The 17,152-nt window shown below is 45.0% G+C and overlaps 1 protein-coding gene across 4 annotated transcripts in view; it reads left to right on the top strand.

The window, feature by feature from the left end:
* The window catches only part of LOC122528957 (fat-like cadherin-related tumor suppressor homolog), a 73,976-nt gene that overhangs the window by 50,824 nt on the left and 6,000 nt on the right, over window positions 1-17,152 (top strand). For 3 of the 4 annotated variants that reach the window (XM_043654632.1, XM_043654633.1, XM_043654630.1), the window contains 11 exons: window positions 1,230-1,382; window positions 1,761-1,974; window positions 3,235-4,795; window positions 5,241-5,811; window positions 6,919-7,090; window positions 7,169-7,393; window positions 8,700-8,723; window positions 11,765-12,001; window positions 13,434-14,486; window positions 14,837-15,483; window positions 15,670-17,067. In XM_043654632.1, coding sequence (XP_043510567.1) covers window positions 1,230-1,382; window positions 1,761-1,974; window positions 3,235-4,795; window positions 5,241-5,811; window positions 6,919-7,090; window positions 7,169-7,393; window positions 8,700-8,723; window positions 11,765-12,001; window positions 13,434-14,486; window positions 14,837-15,483; window positions 15,670-17,067 — 6,255 coding nt within the window. The remainder of the gene's footprint in view (window positions 1-1,229; window positions 1,383-1,760; window positions 1,975-3,234; window positions 4,796-5,240; window positions 5,812-6,918; window positions 7,091-7,168; window positions 7,394-8,699; window positions 8,724-11,764; window positions 12,002-13,433; window positions 14,487-14,836; window positions 15,484-15,669; window positions 17,068-17,152) is intronic. The other variant, XM_043654631.1, reaches the window with a different exon arrangement.

The following is a 17,152-nucleotide window of genomic DNA, read 5'->3' as shown; positions in this document are numbered from 1 at the left end:
AAAAAAAAAAAAAAAAAAAAAAAAGAAATTCGTCCCAAATTCTCAAACAAATAACGCTTTCAGCTTGCTCTGTACAATGGGGAGAGAAAAAGAAGCCATTCTGCTTAGCGAATGACGTAAAAAATTTCTTTAATGAAATCGAACGTCAAACGTGGGCCGCTGTCAAAGGGCGATCCGCGGCGGATCAGCGCGGAAAAATCGTGGGTCAGAGAACCGGCAGCCGATAATGAGTTCTGGCACACGGGGGAAATATGTTCGTTCGCGGAGGAAAGGCATAAAGACCGGCGACGATACACTTTCCCGCGCGATTCCGCGTGCATCAGCTCGAAACATCGTGTTCGACATACCGCGGCCGCCTGTGTTTTAATACGCTTTAATGCAGATCGATATTTGGCAGACCGCGGGGGAGGGCGGCGGAGGTTTCCGACGTCTCGTCTCTTCCGCCCCCTCCCCCTACCCTCTTTCTTTCTTTCTTTCTTTCTTTCTTTCTTTTTTCTCCTTTCTGTCTCTCTCACTCTCTCTTCTCTTTTTATTCATTTCGCGTACCGCATGATGTCGACTGTGCGAATGCTACGCTTCGAGGTCACGAGTGCAATGTTTCACGATGGATCCACCCAGGAAGCGAGACTGAGTGAAAGAAAAAAACAAGAGAATAAGAGTATAAGAGAGAGAGAGAGAGAAAGAGAAAGAGAGTGAGAAAGGAGAGTGAATTGAAAAATTTTAGAGCGTGGACGAAATGTTTTAGAAAGAATGAGAGTCGTTTCCTTATTCTTTAATTTCTTTCTCTGTTTCTCGTACTAGTACTTCCTACATAGATTTTATTCGTCGGCAAATGTAGACGCGTTTCGCTTTTTTATGTTCTTTTTTTTTTCTCTTTCCGAACATTTACACTCGAAATTTGCACCCTGTGTGTGTGTCTGTGTGTGTGTGTGTCTGTCGCGAGAACGAAAACGCGTAACTCTACACGCACCCACACACACGCAGGGTATAACGAGGTTTCCTCGGATAATTTGCGGTTTCGCAGTTCCGCGATAGCATTTGTCAATTAGCAGCTTGATACTTGCGAATCGTCTCGGGATTCCTCTTCTCTTTCTTTCACATACAGCCGATACTAATGTTCTATCTTTTTGTGTCGTATACAGCTATATTAGCATAGAGAATGAGAAAACGAAGGAACGTGCGTTTGAGAAGGTTGGTATTCATTTGCCCTTTGTGTTCCTGTACGATAGGTACTCGCGAACGATAAAGACATCGGCGACAATGGAAAGATCCAGTACAGCATCAAGGGTGGCCGCGGCAAGGGCAAGTTTAAAATCCACCCTAACACGGGGATGGTGTACTCTCAGCGTGGTTTCGAGGCTGGACAGGAATACGAGATGATGGTAAGTGAAAACGATCGAGAAAATCGCTCGTGATTTTCCACAAATCACGCCACGTTGTTTCTGCCAAGTGTAATTCGATTTGCCGTTCCCAAAACTCGAGTGCAATCAGAACGCTGTTCCAAAGGGACCGTATGGCTCGCGTAGAATCGCTAAACAACCAGCTGCTCCAAGAATTACACGGGAACGTTGACTCTGTGAATGTATAACGCGTTCCGCCACAAAGGATCCCGCGTATATTGCGAACCGAGCATCCTAGAAATTCAACACGGACACGTTTCAGAAGTCATAATTCATGGTCGATCGAGAAAGCGGCGTTTCCCTTAATACAATTTAAGTTGCAGCTTCACTTCACCTCCTGTACGCCTCTCTGTTTGCCAGATAAGGGCCGCCGACAACGGAGAACCGCAGCGCAGCCATCAAACACGGGTGTCCGTGCAAGTTGTCGAGGTACCGAAGGAATCCGAGAATCCGCCGGTCTTCAAGACCAACAATCAAAGTGTCGAGGTTACGGAAAGCGACGAGGTGGGCTTCCTCGTAGCTTTGGTCCAGGCCACGGACAAGGACGGCGACTCCCTGTGGTATGATATTATCGGTGAGTCTTTGCTACTTGCACTTTCACGTTATCCTTGGGAAATATTAGGGTTAAAGGGTGGTTCTGCCACTTTTTGAAAAAAAAAACGTACAATTGTTGCCTTTTTCTCCAAATTTTTGTTATTTCGAGCAAATTTCGATAACGCTCGCGACAGTTCGAAGTTATTTATTTTCATTTTCGATAAATGATATTTACATTGCAATTGGTCGGTTTCACACACATACTCGGATTAGACTATGGGTGAAACTAACCTTGAAAAATAAAAAGATGTATAATTTATAAAAGATATAACGAATGAGAAAATTAATTGATATATCTTTCTTTTTCAATTTTCCATATAGATTGTACTAAAAAGCCAATGGTTGCAGTTTGCATATTTAATATAGTCATACACTTCTCGAAATAGTTTCTTCCGCACTTTTCAAGCAATTAACACCCTAATAACCTAACACGTAATAATGTTATCGTATATATTTATTTAACACGGTCGAGCTGTTTCGAATCAATGTGATCACGAAAATGATTGATATAAAATAAAAATGAACACATGCATACTATCGAGATTATATTGCAGTTACGTATCCGCCAATATTGAAATGGTGTAAATAAACTTACTTGTTTTTGCAACACGGACAAAAAAAGTCTTCAGATTTGTTAAAATTTTGAAACGTAATTTACGCTTTCGTACATTTTCGTGATAATTATCGATGCGAGATCTACAACGAAATGATTCGTTTTGTTTTATTTCAACGAGACACGGAACACCCCAGTCTTGTATCAATTTTAAAATAAAATATTAGCGTTCAAGCCGATCTCAACTAAGTCTTATTGACGTTGAATTTTGAACGTTGCATCCATTAACGCTAATAGAGTTAAAGTTCGTTGATCACGATATCTTGTTGTTGATTGGCGAAATACCGGGTGTTTTCGTTGAGATATATTCAAGTGGCGGGAGTAACTGGGGCTTGTATAACGTTCTCAAAGTTTGAAGGATCGAAGTTGGAAAGTTTCGCAGCTGGGTCTCGCAAGTAACAGTTGAACTTCGTGCCGCCAAATAGCCGGACCAGTTCGAGACGAATTTATGTCACGATTATCAAAATCGTGAGTTATTTAGAAAGATCTCCGCTGAGAATTCAATCTACCTTTTCCTTTTGTTACATCCTATCATGATAATCAGAATGTTTTATAACGTTTCTTCGTCTAAACAACGAAAGCGAAAAACGACGAACGCGAGGACCAACTAGTGCCGTCTGCTTGCAGACGGTGACAAACGAGACGAGTTTTTCATCGGCCGTGACAACGGGAACGTGCTGTTGGCGAAGAGGCTCGATTGGGAGACGCAGAACTTTTACAACCTGACGATCCGCGTCACGGACAGCGTGCTAACGGCCGTGACGCAACTATTGGTCACGGTGATCGACATCAACGACCACCGGCCGGAATTCACCGAGAGCATTTATCACGTGGACATCTCGGAGAACGTTGAGAAAGGCGAGAAGATCCTGCAGCTGCACGCGACCGACGAGGACGAGGACAAGAAGGTGTTCTACAGCCTTCACGCCGCACAGAATCAGGCTTCCTTGGAGATATTCCACGTGGACTCGGTGACGGGGGCGGTTACACTGAACGAGGTACTCGATCGTGAGACCATCGAGGAACACGTGCTCACCGTGATGGTGAAAGACCAAGGAACGCCCGCGAAACGAAATTACGCGAGAGTGATAGTGACGGTGCACGATCACAACGACCACGCGCCGGAATTCATCAGCGAGATCATCCAGGGAAAGGTGTACGAAACGTCTCCGATTGGCGCCGCGGTGGTGCAGGTCTACGCTATAGACAGGGACAGAGGAGAGAACGCGAAAATAACGTACTCGATCACGTCTGGGAACGTGGGTAACATGTTCGTGATAGATCCGGATCTGGGTGTGATTCGCGTGGCTCGAGAATTGGATCTCAGCGTCTCCTCGGAGTACATACTGCTGGTGAAGGCGACGGATCACGGTTCCCCGGCTTTGTCCAACACCGTGCCTGTACACGTGATGGTCACCATGGCCGACAACGCTCCGCCCAGGTTCATTCAAAAGGAATTGTCCGCCGAGATCTACGAGAACCAGCAGCTAGGTACGTACGTGAAACACGTGGAAGCCAGGAGCACGTCCTCGTTGCAGTTCGAGATCGTGCAGGGTAACAAGGACGACACGTTCTTCATGAACCCCAGTACGGGCATCATAGTGATCAAGAACGAGCTGGATTACGAGAAGACCAAGTTTTACAATCTGACGGTTGCGGCGACCAACATGGCCAGCGCGAAGGCGCGCTGCAACGTGATCGTTCACGTTCTGGATCGAAACGACAACGCGCCGAGGTTCCTGCAAGCAACCTACAGCGGAGAGATAAGCGAAGGTGCTAGCATAGGCTCGTTGGTACTGACCAACAGCAGCACCCCGTTGGTCATAAAGGCGGAGGACGCCGACTCCGAATTGAACGCCCTTTTGAACTACGACATCGTCGAGGATTTGCCTCGGAAATACTTCCACATAGACTCGAGCACAGGTGCCATCAGAACGGTGATGGTTCTCGATCACGAGAGCATTCCGAAGTTTACCTTTCACGTGAAGGTTTCCGATCTCGGGAAACCGAAACTGTCTTCCGAGACCACTGCCAAGGTCATGATCGTAGTGACCGATGTCAACGACTGTCCGCCCAAGTTCCTCGAAAACGACTACAACGCCACTCTACTGCTGCCCACGTATAAGAACGTCGCGGTGATCCGAGTGAGCGCCGCAGATCCGGACAGTTCCGAGGGAATTCCGCTCAGGTACGTGTTAAAGTTATTAAAATCTACGCGCTTTTTTTTTTTTTTAATTAACCCCCTGCGCTGGCAACTTTTTGGTTCGCGGACCATAACGAGCGACCGAACCGTATACAATTCGTCGCTTTCTTTTCCCCTTGAACTCGTCGGTGCGATATCACTGAATAAAGATTATTAAGAAGTAATGAACTCATCATTCGTTTCATTTAAATATGCTTAAAACTGAGGGAATGTTGCAATTTGGGACAAAAAAAATTCTCAACGTGCCACGCAAGAGGTTAAGAGATTAAGTCATATATTTATGTGAATGCCGCTGTGACTTTGTTAACATTTATTTACCATCACAGTTGTTGCGATTTACGATCGTTTTCGATGCTCAGAGAGAAAATCACCACGTTCGCCGATGCATACCGTTCTTCTCAACGTTTCGTTTCTTTCTGTTCCGGCTCAGGTACGACATCATCGACGGGAACAAAGCGCACACGTTCGACATAGACCCTCAGACTGGCGTGATCACGGTTTATAACCCGGAACGTATGAAGAGAAGCTATCTGCTGAGGGTCCGTGTCTCCGATGGAAAGTACTCGAATGTCTGCCAGGTGAACGTGATGGTGGAGAAGTCGGAGAACTCCGGGCTGATGTTCCAGAAGGACGTCTACGAGGGAACGATCCCGGAGAACTCGACGAGGATCACGACGGTCGCCGTTGTGAACGTTTTGGGCAGCGCGCTCAACGAGCATATTGTCTTCAGCATACTGAACCCCACCGACATGTTCGTAATTGGGCCGACATCCGGCGCGATCCGCACCACCGGGATTAGATTCGATCGGGAGGTTTGCGAGCATTACGAACTGATAGTGGAAGCGAAGAGTCACACGCCGAGCAAAGAGAAGCCAAGGGTGGCGCACGTGATTGTGAACGTCACCATATTGGACATCAACGACAACTGTCCAATGTTTGTTAACTTGCCCTATTACGCCGTCGTGTCCGTGGATGCGCAGAAAGGCGACGTTATCACCAAGGCAAGTAGATTGCAATTGTTCTCGGCTGCACAATCTAGAACGCTGGATGTTGCGTATAGGATAGAGGCAGGAAAATTGCTCGATTAGCTTAATAGAATCTTACTCGCTTCTGGTTTCTGCAATCCCTTTCGTAACATAGTTTGTATTATCGTTGTATTAAGGAGGGCAGGACAGTTTGACGGGGCTAAATTAGGAATACTTTGGAGAGCTAGTCAAACAAAAGTACATATTTGATATTGACACGAGCTTTCGTGGTTTATTTTCATTATGAAATATAAAAATTTATTTAACTTTTTAACGACATCCTTTTACATAACTTTTTTTCACATTGCCTTTCGGTATGCATGATTCCAGCTAAATAAAAAGGCAAAAAAAAGTTCAAAAGTAAACAATATTCTCTAAGGATTGACGATCCAACATTTTCATTTCTGTGAAAATTATGAAAACAGCAGCTATTTGTTTTCGATGTATCGAATTTATGCCAAAAGTTTCTACGTTCTTTTGTTTATATTTTTCAAAATTAAAAACTGTTCGATCGTCAATCCATAGTAAATGTTACACTAAAGATAAGCATCAAGTTTCACAGTAATCGGTTGGTTAGATTCCGAGATATCTTGCACTCCGTTTCTAAAAACCTAGTTTCGAGAAAAATGCGTTTAAAGTTTCAGAACGTCATTTTTCATATGTATCTTTTACTTACTTCTTTTACTTATATATCGCGGCTCACAGTTCGTACAATTCACGACTAAATTGAATCCAAGTCCCCTAATATTCGATTCACCAAAAGCAATATTTGAATCATACACTTTATAATACTGCTTAAAGCTGTAAACAATGATACAAAATTCAGCTATTCTGTATTCCATGGCGGATTTATTATTATAGAATAAGTCGTTTTAAAGGCTAGGACCTTTTCAATCTTATTTCTAAGACTTCAAACTACTATTTAAAACAAGAAAGAAAAAAAAAAACAGCTTTTTGAAAATATCAAACTGTCCTGACCCCTTGATGTTTACTTGAAAAGCTTCGATTTGAAAGTTATTCCAACGTTTTAAAATTGTTGTTAAATCGCGACGTACGTGTGCAAGTCACCGATTGGCTTTGCAGGTACACGCGGTGGACATGGACAGCGGCGACAACGGAGAAGTCAGGTACGAATTGAAAAAAGGTCACGGGGAACTGTTCAAGGTGTGCCGGAAAACGGGCGAGATATCCCTGAAGCAGAACCTGGAGGGTCACAATCGCGAGTATCAGCTAACTATCGCCGCGTATGACGGAGGTAAACTGGCTATTCGCAGGATCTACATTTTAATCGGCGTTTAAACAACTTTCGACGAGGCTTGAAACTTTATTCCAGGCATAACACCGTGCTCGATCGAGGTGCCAGTGAACGTGAAGGTGATAGATCGGTCGATGCCAGTGTTTGACAAGCAATTTTATACGGACAGCGTGTTGGAAAGTATCGAGATACATTCGCCCCTAGCTTTGTCTATTCAAGCTGAGTCACCGTTGAATCGCAAGCTCATATACAGTATAACGAAAGGCAACGATTTCGAGGAATTCGCTCTGGATTTCAACACAGGTGAGCGAGCGTTCGTCGGTCGCACGGACGAAACAGTTTTTTCAAAAAAACCCGTTGGATGAACGATGAAGCGAAGATTGAATTAAACGCGTAGCGCTCCGGCACGGAACGATGAAGTTGCAACTCGGACAATGTAGCTTTCAACAACACATACACACACACGATAAGATTCAAAAAAACTGCCACGTTTTCGGTCCCGTCGATTTTTCTCTTTCACGTGGTATATATTTTTATTTCTTGCGTCATCGTTCCATGCGAGACACGATACGGTCGAACGGTAGTAGTGTATATGTGTATGTATACATGTATTTTTTTTCTTTTTTCGTTCCGTACTTTTCTCTCTCTCTCTCTTTCTCTCTCTCTCTCTCTCTCTGTCTCTCTCTCTCTCTCTCTCTCTTGTTACTTTTTTTTCTTCTTTTTTTTTTTTTTGTCTTCGGAACGACGAAAATTTTTCCAATGGCATCTCACGACACAGCGGCGAACGTGTGTTACATTCGAAATTGTAAACGCGCGCGCGAGCGGAGAACGTTGCGTCCTAAATCCAGTCCCGTACAAAACGTCTCCCGAGGATTCTCATTCCAACTCGGCTGTGGGGCTCATAACTTTCGACCTATTCATTACCGAAAATATTCGCTTCGTGCACAGCGAGACGAGTCTCGAATTTCCCGTCGACATGTTTGCCACGTGATAATCGAACGCGACGGATGATGAGACACAACTTTTCGAAACGTGTATTATTTCATCCGTTTGTCAATGTTACGACAGAGTGTACACGAGGTGTGACAAGCAAATTTATGCACTTACAAATATACAGTAACGGTAATGAAGGGGTTAAATATAAATGATTATCTCGATAATCCCGTACGCAAACAACCGCGCTTTCTATTTTAACGAATGACGCGTTGGTTTCGCTGTACATGGTATTCGGTGACTAAATTCTAATCAAGTTACGGTGTAGTGGTGAGACAGTAGTAAATTGGGGCTGTTGGAATGTATCGCAACACGTAACACAAGCTGCAGTTATAATCGTTACTATTAATTTACTCGTATATAATTAATCGCAGACAATTATATATTACTTTGTGTCGATTCTGTTCGACGTTGAGATATAGTATTTACGTTCGTCATTACTTTTTTTACTCGTAGTAATTATTTCTCTCTCTCTCTCTCTCTCTTTCTCTCTGTCTCTCTTTTTTAAATTAATTCTCCTCTCTGTACCCGTCTCTCTCCTATAATATATTCTCTACGAATGCTTATTTGATTAAACTAGACATTAAAGTATTGTTGTTATCTCCCTGTTTCGCAGCCCCCGACAGTAACAATGGTCCTTGTGAGTATAAAGAAATACCAGTTCTATCGGTCTGCTCTCTCTTGCACTATACCACACGCTGCCGCACTGCTCTCTCTCTTTCTCTCTCTCTATCTCATCTTTCTACGATTTTCATGCACGACTTGAACAGTAACAATGAGTTTCCTTCGGCCGCCGCCAGTTTTTCGCGTCGATCTACCAACGATAAATCTCCACACCCTGTCGCTATCCCCTGAGTTAATACCAACCCCAACGACCGGTGCACCACGTCACGGAATAAGTTAGAATAACGGCGAACACCGATCGTGATATCACGCCGAGTATCGATCGTAATTCAAGCGGATGCTCCGACTCCGTTGATATCCAAAGTTTCAACATAGAGATTTAATCGTAAATAATATTCGCCCGTACATCTCTATACATTTCGCCACCCATCAATCGACCAAACTTCAAACGACGACGATTTTCGGACACGCTTTGGTAGTAATTTTCAAGAATAACACTTTCAAATAGAATTCTCACTGTACTTTATCTCGCGCGATAAAAATGTCAAAGATGAACTCTCGGGGAAGTTTCGAAGAAACGGTTACGCTCCGGTGCGCGAGGAGGGAGGGGGAGGGGGAGGGGGTTAAGTGTCAAGAACTGGAAACGCCGGAAACTCGAACACGCCCGGAACCCGTATCATCGGGTGCCTGAGATTTCCGCTCGCCGCATACTGCTTTCTACAGATTGCACGTCTCTCGCACGTAATATCCGGCGTGGCTCGCGACCTCTAACCGCTTGCCGATCGATGCACGATGGTTTCAAAACTGAGAAAAGAAAAGAGAGTCGTTCGGTAACGATTTAAGGGGGGCAGGACAGTTTGACGGGTCTAAAAATTACGAATACCTTGGAGGACTGGTAGAAAAAAAGTACACATCTGATTGACATGAGTTTTTATGGTTTACTTTAACACACTATGAACCGTAAAAAGCAACATTAAAAAAGAAAAAAAGAGGGCTCTTGTTTAACTTTTTAACGACATCCTTTTACACAACTTTTTTTTTACATTGCCTATCGGTGTGCATGTAAACAATATTCTCTAGGGATTGACGATCCAACATTTTCATTTCTGTGAAAATTATGAAAACAGCAGCTATTTGTTTTCGATGTATCGAATTTATGTCAAAAGTTTCTACGTTCTTTTGTTTATATTTTTCGAAATTGTTAAAAATTAAAAATTGTTCGATCGTCAATCCATAGTAAATGTTACACTAAAGATACGCATCAAGTTTCACAGTAATCGGTTGGTTAGATTCCGAGATATCTTGCACACCGTTTCTAAAAACCTAGTTTCGAGAAATACGCGTTTAAAGTTTCAGATTGTCATTTTTCATATGTATCCTTTACTTAATTTTTTTTACTCATACATCGCGGCTCACAGTTCTTACAATTCACAACTAAATTGAATCCAAGTCCCCTAATATTCGATTCACCAAAAGTAACATTTGAATCGCACGATTTACACTTTATAATACTGCTTAAAGTTGTAAACAGTGATACAAATATTCAGTTATTCCGTATCCGTGGCGGATTTATTATTATACCGCAAAATAAGTCGTTTTAAAAACTAGGACCTTTCTATCTTATTTCTAAAACTTCAAACTACTATTTAAAACAAAACCAAAGAGAAATCGATTTTTTGAAAATTTCAAACTGTCCTGCCCTTTTAATGGCATGCTAATCCTCCTCTCTCCGTGTTGTGGATGCTTTTAACCGTGCACGTTTGCTCTCACCTTTACTCGTCGTTTTCAACACCACCGGTCCCATTATCTCATGGACAGAAGCAACGAAGTTGCGCGAAGGAACGGATTTGCAGTGTTGCTTTTGTGGTCACACCGAGGCCGCAATATTCGAGATGTATCTCGAAACCGCGTCTCAACGCATCCTTATCGTTGGCACACAATTATTTTTTCTTTCCTTCTTCTTTTCTCTCTGTCTTCCTTTCCCTTCGTTCTCATTTTATCCTCTCACCTCTCCTCTTGATTCTTACTGGCTTTCACCTCTGTTCTTCGCATGGCGTGCCTGCACCTTACCGTCGCGTGCGAAATCGGGAAAGATACCGTGCTTGTACCTTAAACGAGCTACAATGCGTGGAAACGGCGAGAAAGGGAACAAGTCAGCTCGTTTGTAACAGGTTGACTACGTGACACCGTTCGCTTGCTCGCTTACTTCTCGAGATCGATCTCGGAATACAGGATGGCCCGTAGCGAATCTTTGAGTAAAATTTCGTCGAGTGCTTTTCATAGAAAAAAAAGAAAAAAATTGGCTAAAGTGAAAAACTCACACTCGCGGAGGATTTATTTATTTTAACTTTGAAAAAAGTTAAGCTCGTTTCACGTACGATCGAATTGTCCGGCACCAAGTTTTTACATTTTTTTTTTCAATCAGTGAAGCCAATATACCGTCTCGTCGGGGAACTTGTAAAGATCTCGAGATAGTAGTCGCGCGACATTGTCCCAAGAGTCCAGAGTGATGACAGTTCAAGAGCTCGGTGAAGTTGCACGAAAGAAGACTCGATAGCGTCCGTGTGAATGGAGTCAACCTGTTAAGTTGCACAACGCGCGCCGTCATGTTCGAAGATACGGACATTCTGGTAGCATCGAATTCAGGCGAATTCACTCACCGGTATATCCGAGCGTCTTGTACAAACGTGTGTTCACCACGTGACTCGCATTCACCGGTAGCCTTCTTCCTCTTGGTGTCCGCGAAACCGAGCAAACTCCTTGAATTACCCGGTGTCATCGATAAGTAACGGAACTGCCACATTTCTCGACACCTCTGTACATTTGCATAAGTTCTGCATCAAGTGCAAGCACTGCATCGAGCTGCATCTCTTTCAAGAAACATCGCGTAAAGTACACACACGTAAGCACACACACACACACGAAAAAAAAAGGAAAGACTCCCGACAGTCCCGGCATGACGATCACGAAAAAGGAAAATGTTTCTCGGCTTTGTGGACGCTACGCTGCGCTGCATAGATCGCTTTTGGGTCTACAATCTTCTCTTCGATAAATCAGGTGTAATCTACGTGGTGGACGAGCTGGACTACGAGCAGAAGAAACAGTACGAGCTGACGGTTCGCGCGACGGACAGCGTATCAGGCGTCTACGCGGAGGTGCTCGTTAGCATTCTGGTGCTCGACGTGAACGATTGCCCGCCCGAATTCACTCAGGACTCGTACAACATCTCGGTGTCCGAGGCTGCGCCGTTCGGCACTTCCGTGTTGAGAGTCAGCTCCAGAGATAACGACACGGGTAAGCGGTTATTAAATTCAGGCATGCATATTAATGTTACTCGTGTTAATCGTGAATGGAACGACATAGAGAAGAACAACGTGGAGACGAGACTCGTCACTTTTCTCTACGTATTTGCACGTTGCGTGATGTTCGTGGATTTATCTTGTCAACACGCGAGTCCTTTCTTTCACCTTACCGGTGGATAGAAATTTCTTACGACGACTCGATGATTCGCTCTGGATAATAATAAATAATATAATAAATTAACAGGATTTTTAGATTAGAATAATTTCCTCGCCCCGCTGACATTTTACACAAGAAATTACACCGTGCGTGGAAAGTAGTGCGAAAGCTTGCAAAATACGTATCGAAAGTTCAATGACCTGGTTCAATTCGCAATTAATGTCGAGGGAGCGGTGATCCTTTCGTCTCTGTCTCTGTGCAACGCGTCTCATAAATAACGCGAGGCAGCCTTGCTGGAGCAAGATTAATATTATTGTAATTATTGTGAAGGATGCTCTTAGCGGGCACCGCGACTGAATTATCGCGATGAAATATACCCCAGGGTTGTTACATGATTGCGCGAGAATGGACCGAGGAAAGGATACGGGGCAAAGGATAAATAGAAGCTGACGTTTCTCGTCCGCGAAATTTTGTCCGGTGATTTATTCAGAAATTCGTTCACGGTGACTTGGAACCGGTGGCAGAAATTGAAGCGAAGCGAACTTCAATTTAACGAACTGAACGTTAAACTCGTCGAACGCCGGATCTGTTTCGTCATTTATTTATATTATAATGACTGTAGTTAATTAATTGGGGTTCTTGAAAATAATCTCTATAGGAAAATTTTTCTCTTCGGTGAGTGATACAGCTGTTGTAGGAAACGTTAATTAAAGATTTATCCTCGTGTAACAAATAATTTTCCGCTGATGCGTCGTCGGCATATTTCGATACTTGTTAAATTAAATTTTCATTAACTTACGCACACATTGATCCGTCTCGTATAAATAATAATTCTTAATTTCGAAAAATTAGAACGCTGGTGTTTGCCAGGGGCTTAATAAATCAATATGAGAACGAGAACACATACGTATCATACGTCGCATCGTTCCCTTGCGACGAAAGCGATACAAAGTGAAAACACGATTTTCCAATTATCACTATAAAAATGTTACAGAAAAGAAGACATTTCTTCGTCAATTATGAAAGTCTCATTAATTGGTCGATAAAAAGGAATTATGTTGCTCGTATGTGCATGTCGTATTGCTCCGAATATAAAGTAATATTCAATTTCGTTCAAAGCCAGATTTTCGCTTTCCATCCCAAGAGGAACATACTTTTCCCGAGTTGTGTCAGTTTCGTCGCAAGGGAGCGATACGTCTGCTACGCGTTACCTTACTACCTTGTGCCACCCATTCAATATCGTATACCACTTTTTCTCTGTTAACAGACATAAACCAGCAGGTACGCTACGCGATTCAGAACGACACGGAGAGCAGCACGGACCTGTTCCACATCGATCCGGAGGAGGGCGTGATCTTCCTGAAGAGATCTCTGGACCACGAGGCTCACGAGTCGCATCACTTCACGGTGATCGCGATCGATCGCGGGGTGCCGAGCCTTTCGAGCACGGCTCACGTTTGGGTGACAGTGATCGACATGAACGACAACCCGCCCAAGTTCGAGCAGCCATCGTACACCTGCTCGTTGTCGGAACACGCGGAACGAGGTCAGTTCGTGACGGTGGTGTCCGCCAGCGATCCAGACTACGTGGACGACAAGCTCACGTACACGATAGTCGGCGGTAACGAGCAACAAACGTACAACATCGACCAGTCCACCGGCATCATCTCGCTGATCAATATGCAGAACTTCGGCGAGAAGAAGCTCAGCATGCTGAACGTCTCCGTCACCGACAACGTGTACACGAGCTTCGCGCGAGTCAAGATCGAGATACTGCCCGCTAACAGGCACAATCCCAAGTTCCCGAATCCGGTGGTCGAGGTGACGGTGTTCGAGAATCAGCTGCCTGGCAGATTGGTCACGAGCGTGATAGCCACCGACGAGGATTTCGGCGAATACGGCGCGGTGATATACACGATCGCTTCGGACCTGATGAAAGAAATATTCGACATAAATAGGCTGACCGGCGAGATCGTAACTAGGAAGAAGCTGAACCGGGAGGAGCAGAAGCTGTACGAAATACCGGTGATGGCCACCGACGGGGGCGGCAGGTCGGGTTTCGTGATCGTCAGGGTGAGAGTCGGTGATGAGAACGACAATTCGCCCGTGTTCCTGCTCAGAGAGTATAAAGCCAGTATTCACGGGAATTTGACCGTTAACACGCCGTTCCTCAAGGTAAAGGCTGTGGACGCCGACGAGGATGACGCTGCGAGGATTGTTTATTCGATATACGAGCTGCAGACTTCGGAGGCGAAGGCGCTGTTCGGGATCAATCCTGACACCGGGGCGTTGTTCCTGCAGAAAAGTGCGATGCCGTGGGGTAAGTTGCAACGATTTCGCGCAGCAGGTAGTAGTAGATTTATGTACGAAGTGCCAATCTATGTTCTTAATTCGGACAAATATAATAAAGTATAATTAACGTGATTCGTAGTTGACACTAAAGCTAAAAAAAGTGATCAAAACGACCGGTTTATAATTTTCCAAGTACTTTTATCACATATAACTAGCAGTCAATAATTCCTAGTTGAATTACGAATATTATGACAAATTTCGCATGTGATCAATTGTGGATCGTTTTATTCGAGTTCTATGTCTAAAAATCTACTTTACAACAGTCTTAGATTAGATATCCTTAGTAAATGTACGTTCACTCTCTGTTCAATATTTCAGAAAACCAATTGTTCGAGCTGTTCATTCGCGCGGAAGACAAGGGTGGAGCGACGACTCATCACGCCGACGTTCCTCTCAACGTTTACATAATGGGGCCGCAAGATGTGCCGCCTCTCTTTGAACGAAAAGAGGACAAATTCTTCATATCCGAAGCGTCTCCCATTGGGACGCCGATAACGAGACTAAAAACCGTGACCAACACCACGGTCACCTACAGAATAGTTTCCGGTGACGAGGATTCCCCGCTCTTCACGATCGACGCTCATGGACAGATCACTTTAGTCAAACCCCTGGATCGCGAGCTCAAGGATAATCATTTGATCGGAGTCCTCGCTGAGACGGACTCCAGTCCTCCGTTGACAGCGCTGGCCGAAATATCGCTGCAGGTGTTGGACGAGAACGATCATGCCCCGAAATTCGAAAGCAATCCGTATGGTATCAGCTTGGCGGAGAATATAGAGGAAGGGACGTCGATCTTGAAAATTATCGCGCACGACGAAGATCTCGGCAGCAACGGCGAGGTTCGATACTCATTTGGCTCGGATATCGGCGAACTGGCGAACGTCTTCACCGTGGATACGTACACCGGCTGGATATCGACGCTGGTTCTGCTTGACAAGGAAAAACAGCCAGAGTACAAGTTTCAAGTACGTTCGATTAAAACATTTTCACAATACGAACGATCCGGGTTCCTGTTATTTTCAGTTGTAACGTGTCTTCTTCTTCTTTTTCTTCTTCTTTCTTTTTTTTTTCTTTCTTGCGAAATTAAAAAAAGACAAAACATTCGTCACGATGTTCAATGCGTTTAATTTAATTTTTGAAACCGTGCGCAGGTGGTCGCTACTGACAATGGGAATCCAAAGCACTTCGCGAGGACTTCCGTGCACGTGAAGCTGAAGGATTACAACGACAATCCCCCGGCGTTCGTGGACGATCGTTACGAGGCAGCGGTGAACGAAGACGCTCTGCCAGGGACGGTGGTGGTGAAATTGATCACCGTGGACAAAGATTCGGACGTAAACACGCCGATCGAGTTCTACATAACGTCCGGCGACTCGAGGTCTCAGTTTCAGATCAGATCGACCGGCGAGGTATACGTGGCGAAGTCTCTGGACCGGGAAACGATCGATCGTTACGAGTTGGAAATAGTCGGCACCGATGGCAAATACGTCTTCAAGACGCGTGTAACGGTGCAGGTGCTCGACGTGAACGACAATCCACCGTACTGCCTGAGGTATCGTTATCGAGAGATCCTTTCCGAGGGTTCGCATCCTGGAACGTACGTGCTCACTGTCCTGGCCACTGATTACGACGACGAGCCAAACGCCAAGCTGCGTTTCTATCTGACCGGCGACAATAACGACAAATTCTCGTTGGACAAAGAGACTGGTGTGCTGAAGACGATCGGCCAGCTGGACCGGGAGACTCAAGCCAAGTATTCGCTCACGGCCCACGTGCAGGACAGAGACAAACCGTCGTGGGAATGCTCATCTCAGCTAGAGATCCTAGTCTCAGATCTGAACGATAACGCACCGAAATTCACCATGCAAACGTACAGCGCCACGCTGCCGGAAGACGTGGAGGTTGGCACGTTGGTAACCAAGGTACACGCCACGGACGATGACATCGGCATTAATCGTAAGATCAGATACGAATTCATCGATTCTGCCGACGGCCATTTCCACGTCGCGGCGGACAGCGGCATCGTTACGCTCGGCAAGCCGCTCGACAGAGAAACGAAGGCCATGTACAACGTGACTATACAGGCGGTCGATCAGGGGACTCCTCAGTTGATGAGTATGACATCGTTGATCGTCAACGTGCAGGATATCAACGACAATCCGCCGGAGTTTGCGTCCAAGGTCTACTTCTCGAAGGTTCCTGAGATCTACGCGGTCGGCACGGAAGTGGCACGAGTGCTCGCTACGTCGAAGGACACCGGAGTCAACGCCGACGTTTATTACTCGATCGTCGGCGGAAACGAGCACAAGAAGTTTCAAATAGACGCGCGTACCGGCGTGATTACCATCGCGGAGCAATTGGACTTCGAACGCGCCAGGGATTATTTCCTGACCATCCAGGCCGTGGACGGAGGCATCCCACCTTTGAGCAATCACGCCACCGTGAATATTACCGTGATCGATAGCAACGATAACGCGCCGATATTCAGCGAGGTTTCGTACAGGGCATCTATACGCGAGGACGCGAAGATCGGAGAGAAAGTTACGCAGGTAAGCGAAGTTTTACGTATGTGTCTATACATGAACAACTGATTGAGTTGTTACGTAACGTTGTCTCGTAATCGGAACACGCATT

This window comes from Frieseomelitta varia, unplaced genomic scaffold (assembly GCF_011392965.1).
Source record: "Frieseomelitta varia isolate USP_RPSP 00005682 unplaced genomic scaffold, Fvar_1.2 scaffold_273, whole genome shotgun sequence".
NCBI lineage: Eukaryota > Metazoa > Arthropoda > Insecta > Hymenoptera > Apidae > Frieseomelitta > Frieseomelitta varia.
This window is presented reverse-complemented; position numbering and strand designations above follow the sequence as displayed.